Source organism: Papaver somniferum, chromosome 2 (genome assembly GCF_003573695.1).
Source record: "Papaver somniferum cultivar HN1 chromosome 2, ASM357369v1, whole genome shotgun sequence".
Taxonomy (NCBI): domain Eukaryota; kingdom Viridiplantae; phylum Streptophyta; class Magnoliopsida; order Ranunculales; family Papaveraceae; genus Papaver; species Papaver somniferum.
Window position 1 is genome coordinate 159,251,412 of NC_039359.1, and position 11,070 is coordinate 159,262,481.

The 11,070-nt window shown below is 37.9% G+C and overlaps 1 protein-coding gene across 1 annotated transcript; it reads right to left on the reverse strand.

The window, feature by feature from the left end:
• Positions 1 to 7,282: 7,282 nt before the first annotated feature.
• Positions 7,283 to 8,254, reverse strand: LOC113352335. Its single transcript, XM_026596166.1, has 2 exons — positions 7,724 to 8,254; positions 7,283 to 7,606 (listed from the first exon to the last, which is right to left on the reverse strand). The coding sequence occupies exons 1-2, from the start codon at positions 8,252 to 8,254 to the stop codon at positions 7,283 to 7,285; spliced, it is 855 nt and encodes a 284-aa protein (XP_026451951.1).
• Between the last annotated feature and the right edge of the window lie 2,816 nt (positions 8,255 to 11,070).

Here is an 11,070-nt window from a genome sequence, read left to right on the forward strand (position 1 = left end):
TTCCCAATGATGCTATAAATCATTTAACTTTTGAACATCTTTCACTGTCGCAGGTGGTGGCATATCTCTAACCGCTTGTACCTTTTCTGGATCAACTTCTATTCCCTCCTTGGATACAATTATAGCCCAAGAATTTTCCTGATGATACACCAATTACACATTTTTCTGGATTTACTTTAATATTGAATTTTCGCATTTGTTCAAATATTGCTCGTAAACCATCAACATGATCTTTCGCCTCTTTGCTTTTAATCAGCATATCATCTACATAAACTTCTAATGTTTTATGTATCCATTTTTCGAATACTTTCTGCACCATTCTTTGACATGTCGCACCTGTATTTTTCAATCCAAACGGCATTTTCGTATAACAATATAAACCTCCTGATTTTGATTTTTGATGGGGTTGTAGTAAATAGTGGTAAAAAGATTCGTTTCAGACTTGTGAAGGAAATGAAATTTTTAGATTTAATAAAAATATATATACAAAAGTATTAACAATGGGCGAGAGGTACTGGGACTAAGGATTTGGCTGAATTCACTACACAGGGTTCATTCATATATTCTTTGACAATTTAAAACTCAATAAAATTAACATGGACTCTGATTTTGCCAAGATAGATTCTCAAAACATCGATTGTAAGTCCTAAGCATGATGTATCAAAACACCTAAGCTAAGCATACATCATCAAATTAAATAACAACCAATTAATTCAAATCATATTTCAATTTTAAATTAATGCAAAAGTCATAAAAAAAGGAATAAAATAAATTTACCCGTGTATGAAATTCACCCTCCTCCGTCATCCCAGTGTTGGGTTTAGCTCATCATGATAAAAACACGCTCAAAATATTTATGTATTGCTCAAATGGTGTTTACAATGAAGAGAAGAAGAGAAAATGGTGTAAACAGCTAATGTGCGACCCACAGGAAGCGTCACAAAAGAACGATAAAAGAGAAGTGCTATTGTCGCTGTGGTTCTAAGACCCACACCTACGACCCACGCCTGTGAGTCTGTTTCACTGTTGATAAATGACTTTCCCTGCGAGTCTGTTCTTCGTGTTCTTGGTGTTCTTCATCATCAGCAGGAGCAGAAATAGAGTTTCATCAACTCTTGATTTCTCGCTCCTGAGCTCTCCTATCGACCCCAAACTCTCGACACCCCCTTTCCTCAACCCCAGCAACCTATTTATACTCAACAGGTCGACCAAATCTTTGTAATAACTTCAATATAATCCAGCAGTGAAGAGAATATTTCCGATATATTTTTTTTTATTCTTCTGACTTGTTACGGGATTTGTTTCCTGGTTTATCTCTTTCACGCGTCTTCTCAGAGCTGTAGAATTTGTTTCCAACCAATACATTCGACCCATGCACGTATCTTCCATCCAAAAATTCCGAGAATAGAATATCTTCCCTGTTTTGAGAATATCTACCCTGTTTTGCATCCCGCGATTATCCAGCCAAAAGCGAATAGCAGCTGCCTTGGGGGTGACCTGGGGGTACCCCTTAGTAATTAGGTTACCCCTTATCCAAAAGCGAGAGTCCAAATAACACTTGTCCTCCGGGTGCCAAAATCAACTTTTCGAGACGAATTTTCCAAAAATGTTTATTTCCTAAAAATACATAAAAACACAATATTAGTACAAAAATAGAGTTCCAACAATACGGACATTGAGGACAAATTAGACACAAAAATGTGTCTATCAAATACCCCCATACTTATTATTTGCTAGTCCTCGAGCAAAACTAATAAAAAATAAATAAAACCGAGTTAATCTCGGGAGGGTTTACCAGAGGTGTGCCCACATAACCATTACTCCAAACCCTAGCTTATCTATGCAGAACCTTGTAAGGCACTAAAGAATCTCCTTGGTTGGCATACAATCATTGACTATAGGAGGAAGTACCCTGATGCGAAATTCCAATTGTTGTACACGAGTTTGCACTCAAGCATACTAAAATTCATATAAAGTGACAGAGCTCTACTCAGATAGTTGCACTATGGACATCATATTCGGAGTCAAACTAATCATATGGATAGAAAAAGGAGATGGAAATAGAAAAGTGTAGATGGTTTTGATGTTAACCAAATGATCGATGTTTCACATATCTGTCTGAAGGCCACTGCCAGAATGAACCTATCCTAATGGACTGAGATACCGGTCTGACTAATATCAACACAACTGGCATATACAAGGGAACCAGTGGTCAATAACTTAAATCTAGATCAACAAACTGGCAAATACAAGGGAACCAGCAGTTGACTACACAGAACAATAACCATTTTTTTTTTAACTTAACGGCATGAATAGATCTTTTTGATCCAAGCGCATGCTTCTTGTCAGCAGATTACACGATAGTTCCCACGGGTCCTGCATTCCACGCTTGCTTAGGCGACGGAAACAGGGAGAACACACGCATATTGCTATCCAAGTGTTAATACTTATTCCGATTGGTCTAACTGGTCCGGTCTTTTTTTTTTAGTAACTCAGTCACTCTAATTCACCCTAGCAGTGGTAACAACTTGAATCGTGTGCCCCACCTAATCACTTAGAGAAACATAGTTTAAAATGAAAAAAAAGAAATGAAAAGGACTCAACGAGATATGGTGCAACTATCATGTTATTTCTAACACCTGAGCTCTGTGCTTTTATGAATAGACTCTATAGATGTTTCCATCTAATCAGATTGGTTCCTCAACTCCTACAACCAAGATGCTTCCATCCACTTAGATTAGTTAGTGCCATCCTGAATACGCATAAATTTCTAGGCTCTGGAGTTTATTATTGCAACTAAAAAGTTTCTCCCATACCCCCAAACTTAAATCTAACATTGTCCTCAATGTTCTAAAGATGAAACTAAAAGCATGAACAAGGAGAAACTGTTACCATTTGAAGCGAAAGAGTTAAGGAAAGATATTACCGTGTTGCATGAGCATGGGATACCTCCCAAGAAGTGCTAAGTTTAAAGTCTTCAGCCAGACTTAGGAAAGGATTAGTCAACTCGAACCATAAAGTAACAGTCGAAATAACTGTGGGTCTTCAAAACTAAATAGAGCTGACCAAAGGAAACTGCAATGAACCAAGAAAGTGAACAAGACTAGCATGCCCTTACTTAGTTTCCTGATTAAGAAATTTATATCTAATTGTGGTTCAGGTTCAGGTTCTATGAAAGGGTCTAAATAGAAAATTTTCATTGGCTGCGTTTCTTCATAGGTGGGATCCGAATCATTAGGTCCTAGAGTCTGGAAAAACTCAAATATGATCTTAGAAGCGCACAATAATAACCTAAATAACTGAGGATCCTCTAAGTCAATAAGATTTGACTTACAAATTGACCACAATGAGAGTAGTGGTCATCTTAAGCAAATGTGTCGATTCTAATTTCCTAAAGCATTTAGGTTTAGTCTCACAACTTAATATTCGACACATTTGGAATATAAACGTTCCCACATTGGAAGAAAACTATTTGGTGGGAAAACAAAGTCAATCTGGGGATCATAGCCTGGGCAAACCACATCAACCAGGGATGGGTTTCTAACGACTGAACTTCTTCCTGGACATCATTAGGTTCGGGAAAACGAGTATGAAGGTAATCTTGTAAAATGTCGAGGCAGTATCAAGTCCTAAGTGAAGGGACTTTATAGAGTTAAAGCACAGGATGATAATCACCCCCAAACTTAGAGTTTTGTGTCTCTAGATAGACTAGTTACAATCTCCCTAATTTCTAGATCATTAATCCTGAAAATGGTCAATTGCTCTTCGTAATTTACTCAGGTGACATCCTTACTCATATTTAAATCTCTACGAGTTCATCTTCTTCGTCTAAGACTATTGTTTCTAAGTCGCTAGACTCTAAAACATTTTCGGAATAAACCCGTTCCTCTAAACCACTATCGGCTTCGTAATCAAAAGGAAAAACTACATCGTCTAAAACGGTGGTATCCCTAATCAAATCCTCGTCCTTTTGAATAGGTGAATAATCATAAAAATTATTTGGATTTGAACTAGAAATAATATAATCATTATAAAGCTCAATTGGATTAATAGATTCCTGATCACTATGCCTACATTTCAGATTCTTCATTACTATATCCTCATCATCATAATAGTACAAAGATGATTGAACCTTATCTAAATAAGTAGTGTCTTTTATTCTAACCTCGTCCTCTAAATTAGGCAAATATTCACTATTGATATCAAGGGTAGAATTAGAAACCCTATTTTGGAAATTTAGATTATTTCGAGCAGCATTAGCCAACTGTTCATTTTCTGCCTCTAGACGTGCCTGAATTTCACTGAGCATAACACTTATACGTTCACCACTCTGTTTATCATCTCAGAATATCGTGTACACTCTTCTTTTGAACTATTCATTGCAACTAAACGTTTATACGTCCTTTCAATCCGTTGTTGGGTCTCTTCTAGAGATGGAACAGGTTCAGAAATATCATAATCAGGACTAGTTTCCAAAAACGAGTAACCAGTACTACAGTGTTCCTGATTTTCTTGCTCGTAAGACCAATTCGCGTGTGGATAGTAATTGGGCTCACCATGGTATGAACCATAACCTTGAAAAGGTTGGCGTTCCCAACTACTATTCCCACCATGGTCATAAAAATGATGATGTCCATATTCAAATTCAGATCGATACTCATTGTATTGGCTTCTGTCATACCAGTTCGACATTCTTAATTGCAAGGGAATTCTACACAATCACAAACAAGGCTGACTCGACCAAATCAAACCTATAGAATCTAGCAAACAAAAAGCATGATGGCTCCACTTAGATTGTTTCTAGACCAGCTTCTATCCTTCGAAAGGAATTCGTTACAATTTAGCAACCCCTCTGGAATCAATCCGAGTAATGTAAGTTGAATCGAGGCGAGGGAAGCTCAGTGGAGCTTTGATACCCAAGGCCTCACCGCTATCACAAGGCGGCGCAGTCACGCATTCAACTCACAGAAACCATCAAACTTCGAAGTATGCTAAAAGAGTAACCAATATTTTTCGAACGATTTCCTACCAAGCTCGTTACCCTATCGGTCTCGTTCTAATCAAATTTTAAGCTTGGGTTCGCGTTAGGTTTCGTTTACCTAAGGCGGGCAAGAAGGGAGCGGTGATGAAATCCGAACCCTTATCTTGTATTGGCCAGGCCTTGCCCTTTACTAGGAATTTAAAAACAGTCCAAATTCGTCCTCAATCAATGAATCACCTTAAGGAATACAGTAACTCGCTTACAGGAGATTCGCGAGTGTTTCGATGGACTTACCTCCCGTACCAGACGGGGGATGAACCGTTGAAGTCGACTCGGGCCACGACTCCTATGTCATGTACGAACCCGAGGGGCCGAGACGATATTGTAATCGTCGTCCTTCCCTGCAAACAGTTTATATTTAATTTTTTTTTATATAACCCTTCCGTAGGGTTTAAAATTAAAATAAATTTTCCAAAGTCCAGTCCAATGAAAACAAATACAAAAAATAATAATAATAATTACAAAAATAAAATAAAAATGGAAAGTCTCTTAAAAAAATAAAATAATAATTTTCTCTCCTTTTTTGTTTTTCTTTTTTTCTCTTTTTTTCTTTATTTTTTTTTGCTTTGTCTTTTTTCCTTCTCTTTTAGCTTTAAGCTTTGATTCCAAGGTCTTTAGTATCCAACTTCAAACCTGTAATACAAAGACACAACCAAAGAGACGTAAAAAGAACAAATGGAATAATAATAAAAACCTAAAAATTCTACCTAAGCACAAATCCGCGTCGGCGGCGCCAAAATGATTATGATTTTTGATGGGGTTGTAGTAAATAGTGGTAAAAAGATTCGTTTCAGACTTGTGAAGGAAATGAAATTTTTAGATTTAATAAAAATATATATACAAAAGTATTAACAATGGGCGAGAGGTACTGTGACTAAGGATTTGGCCGAATTCACTACACAGGGTTCATTCATATATTCTTTGACAATTTAAAACTCAATAAAATTAACATGGACTCTGATTTTGCCAAGATAGATTCTCAAAACATCGATTGTAAGTCCTAAGCATGATGTATCAAAACACCTAAGCTAAGAATACATCATCCAATTAAATAACAACCAATTAATTCAAATCATATTTCAATTTTAAATTAATGCAAAAGTCATAAAAAAAGAATAAAATAAATTTACCCGTGTATGAAATTCACCCTCCTCCGTCGTCCCAGTGTTGGGTTTAGCTCATCATGATAAAAACACGCTCAAAATATTTATTAATTGCTCAAATGGTGTTTACAGTGAAGAGAAGAAGAGAAAATGGTGTAAACAGCTAATGTGCGACCCACAGGAAGCGTCACAAAAGAACGATAAAAGAGAAGTGATATTGTCGTTGTGGTTCTAAGACACACACCTACGACCCACGCCTGTGAGTCTGTTTCACTGTTGATAAACGACTGTCCCTGCGAGTCTATTCTTCGTGTTCTTGGTGTTCTTCATCATCAGCAGGAGCAGAAACAGAGTTTCATCAACTCTTGATTTCTCGCTCCTGAGCTCTCCTATCGACCCCAAACTCTCGACACCCCCTTTCCTCAACCCCAGCAACCTATTTATACTCAACAGGTCGACCAAATCTTTGTAATAAATTCAATATAATCCGGCAGTGAAGAGAATATTTCCGATATATTTTTTTTATTCTTCTGACTTGTTACAGGATTTGTTTCCTGGTTTATCTCTTTCACGCGTCTTCTCTGAGCTGTAGAATTTGTTTCCAACCAATACAGTCGACCCATGCATGTATCTTCCATCCAAAAATTCCGAGAATAGAATATCTTCCCTGTTTTGAGAATATCTTCCCTGTTTTGCATCCCACGATTATCCAGCCCAAATAACTCGATTCGAACTATTTTTCCCGCCAAAACTCGGTTCAAATGGGGAAGAAACTGGTAGCCCCTATCCAAAGTAGGGGTGCGAATAGCAGCTTCCTTGGGGGTGACCTGGGGGTGCCCCTTAGTAATTAGGTTACCCCTTATCCAAAAGCGAGAACCCGAATAACACTTGTCCTTCGGGTGCCAAAATCAACTTTTCGAGCCGAATTTTCCAAAAATGTTTATTTCCTAAAAATACATAAAAACACAATATTAGTACAAAAATAGAGTTCCAACAATACGGACATTGAGGACAAATTAGACACAAAAATGTGTCTATCACCTCCTGGTGCAAAGAAAGCAGTATTTTCTTGATCTTCTTGTGTCAAATGAATTTGATTATAGCCCTTATATCCATCTAACATTGTAACTCTATCATTTCATGATGTCGATTCCACCATTTGAGGTATATCTGGTAAAGGGAAGTTGTCTTTAGGGAACGCTTTGTTTAGATTTCTGAAATCTATGCAAATCCCAATTCCATTGTTCTTTTTAGGTACCACCACCATATTTTCTATCCACTCTGGATATTTCGCTTCCCTTATGATTCCTGTATCTAACATCTTCTGCAACTCTGCTTCTATTGTAGGATGATAATCAGTTGCAATCTTCCTTATCCTTTGCTTGAACGGCTTTACATTCTTCTTAATGTACAATTTATGACATGGGACAGACGGATCTATTACTGGCATCTCTTCCATACTCTATGCGAAGATATCACCATATTCTCGTAGAATGCTTATCGTTTTTTCCTCTTCTTCTTTATCAATTTTAGTTCAAATTCTTAATATTTTTGGTTCTTCTTCAGTCCCTATGTTTACTTCTTTTGTTTGTTCCGCTGCGGTAAAATTCGCTTTTGGTTCTCCCATAGGTGTTGGTTCTTTAATTTCTTTAATTTGTTCACCTTCCTCTGCTGGTGCTTCGCTTGGTATTCCTTTTCCTTCCTTCGCTCTTATCATGTATATTCGAAATTCCTCCTCCTTTCTTTGTTCTTTTTCTTTTCTCCAGCGATCTTTCCTCTTTCTCGCTCGTCCTTCATAATTTCGCACATCTATTCGATTACAAGTATTTGCACCCTTAACATCTCCTTTGATTTCACCTATACCACTTGGAACTGGGAATCTAATACATTGATGTAATGTTGACGCTACGGATTTTATTGCGTGCACCCGTGGTCGACCCAGTAACATGTTGTATGGTGACTCAATATCAATCACGCACAATGTTATTTTTGTCTCAACTTCTCCCAGTAATATTCGCATCACGATTTCTCCTTTTGGCCTTGTAATTGCTCTATTGAATCCATGTACATTGTAAGTTGGACGTGTCATCTCTGCATCTTCGTATCCCATTGCTTTGAATGTACGATAAAATAATACATCAACTGCGCTTCATGTATCTATCAACATTCTATCGACCGCCCATTCTTCAGATTTCTTCTTCATTACAGCATTTTCACTTCGCTCAGCTGTGACTGTGATTACTAACGGATCTGTCCGCTGTAAGTTTTCCTCCGTAATCTCATCCGCTGCAAATGAAATCTTCACTTTTCCCATTCTTGTGATGGAGATTCTTTGTCTACCATCTCCACCTTCTTTCCTTCATAATTTCGCTTGTGAATTCGTCATGTTATTGTTGCTTGAAAATATTTGTCAGAGATGGATGCTTTAGTTATAGAATTACACTGTATATCTCTACCTCTTCCTTGAATTTGTATGATTCTTGTTGTCATTATAATTTATTTATTATTCTTTCGTAATTTCTCCAAAAGTTTCATATCTAAATTTCGTAAATCTATTAACAGGATTTATCATCCAAAGCTGTTTCTAGCGCCAAAATGTAGTTGTAAGAAATCTCACAATTACACTCCACTATAACTAAACAAGAACTTAAGTAATCATCTTTATTATTTTATGAAATGTTAAGTAGACTTACAAGAATTGATTCAACTATTACAATGATTTACCTACTCTAGATTTACTTTCTCTCTCTCTCAGTTTCTTATCTAACACTTACTAAAGAAGATCCCTTACATGTGATATCCCCTCTCCTATTTATAGGATTTTCACATAGTGGATGACATCTAAGAGATCTATTATTTTCGGAATCACTATACGACACATTTGCTCATGTACAATTACTCACTCTCGCATAGACTATTCCTTCGCACAACTCTTCACACTTTTGCTCGTGACTCTGCTGACATCATCTGGTGCGTCATCTCAATTTTTCTATGTGCGATGGCCTTCGCTTACGTTACAATCTTCGTCTCGCATAATTATTAACGTGTGTGATATTTAACTCCTACAACCCAAATGCCCGTTGTTATGAAAATGCAAAAAAAAAAAAAACATATCAACTGTAAATGAACCAAGGACCAAGCAGAGGATTATGTGTGCCGTTATCTAGAGGAAGAAATGTGCAAGGTTAATCGAAACAAACCTGGTTATATGATTAGACAACGAAACTTCCATGAGATTGATGGAGGGGACGGGTCAGTCTGAGTGTCTGACTCAACAGATAGTTATTCTGACAGAAAGACTAGGAGGAGGACGAAATTTGCATTGGCAACACAGAAGAAGAAGAAGTCCGCAGGACAAGAGATTGAAATCCTTAAATTCGTTCTCACCAAGATGCCTCCCTCAATTCAAAATCTCCTCATATTACCATAGAAAACAAGTTCTTTCGTATCTCTGCTTTGAGAGCTAAATCTACTGATGTATGTAGATACCTGGAAAATGCTATGGGAGAAATGACCATGGATTTAAACTCAAATGTGATAATAATAGGGCTTAAGGAAAGGTTTATGAGATAATATGGGCTCAAAGGAGAGAAGTCCTAATGACTCATTAAGGGAAGTCAAGATAATAAGTCTAAGAGAAAAGACTAAAGAGTCAAACTTAGAAAGGAAGAAAGGGTATGCTTGTAAAATACTTTTAAAAGGATGGGTATTAAATAAGGACAATGAGAGGGATGACTATAAAAGGGGGTTGATCTCCACAGATAAATCCAGAATAGGTTTCCGATTCTACTATGATATTTGTGCCTATTACATTTTGACGACCACAGTGGGAGTCTATTCATAGGAATAGGACAACGGTTTAACCACAAAAAGCTCACAACTCAACAACAACGGCATTATCGTACAAGCATCACTGTTGCGTCATTTTTAACGCTCCAACGTGTTTAATTAGTACAAGCGGCACCATGAGACCATCCAAGCGTGTCCTTCATTTTATCTAGCGCCTTCATCCCCCTCTCATCTTTAAACATAAAAAGCTCAGGAATGGCAGCGTCCAATCACCAGCAGTGTCGACTTATAATCACCAGCAGCGCCTCAATAACCCATTCTGTTCAGCGCCTCCATCTTCCTCCAAGGAGCGCCTCAATGACCTATTCTCTCCAGCGCCTCCATCTCCCTCTCCAGCGCTTGTTTATTCTTCTCAACAACACCCGCGCATGTTTCTTTCCCGCGTCTCCAACTCTCAGTCTCGTCAGCGCTTGTTTACTCTTCTCAGCGTCAACTTATAATAACCAGCAGTGCCTCAATAACTTATCCTCAGCGCCTCCATCTCTCTCTCTAACTTATCAAAACGTAAAAAAAACTCACCATCAGCGGAGTCTTCAGCATAACCACCACCATATTCATCCAGCGGTATCATCCGTGCTCAGCGGCTATCACCTCATCAGCGTTCCCATTTTATCTCTCAACGGTGAACACCGAGTCCTCAAGATCAAACAGCGGCTTCACTTCACCCTTTTAGAAGTGCGTGGGCTTCCAACTCAAAACCAATTGGCAATGAGTGGAGTGGCTCCACACCTTATATATTAAGATCTAGGCTAAGGAGTTAGCTATGTGTGACTATTTTATACTTTCTCCAACATGCTCCCCCTCCACGTGTAGGGCGGAGATTAAGCCACTACAACGTGGACCTCTGTACGGGTGGACGGGCGCTTTTTGGGTCTACTTCTCATTCCACTCTCACACGGGCCTAGCTATGGATTTAAACCTAAATGTGATAATAATAGGGCTTAAGGAAAGGCTTGGGAGATAATATGGGCTCAAAGGAGAGAAGTCCTAATGACCCATTAAGGGAAGTCAAGATAATAAGTCCAAAAGGAAAGACTAAAGAGTCAAACTTAGAAAGGAAGAAAGGGTATGCTTGTA

What these genes read in the sequence shown, in the direction of transcription:
- LOC113352335 (XM_026596166.1), bottom strand. Translation starts at nt 8,254, where the DNA reads ATGGGATACGAAGATGCAGAGATGACACGTCCAACTTACAATGTACAT. An exon ending in CAGCGGAACAAACAAAAGAA is followed by an intron (nt 7,607 to 7,723) that starts GTAAACATAGGG and finishes ATCTTCGCATAG; the next exon opens with AGTATGGAAGAGATGCCAGT.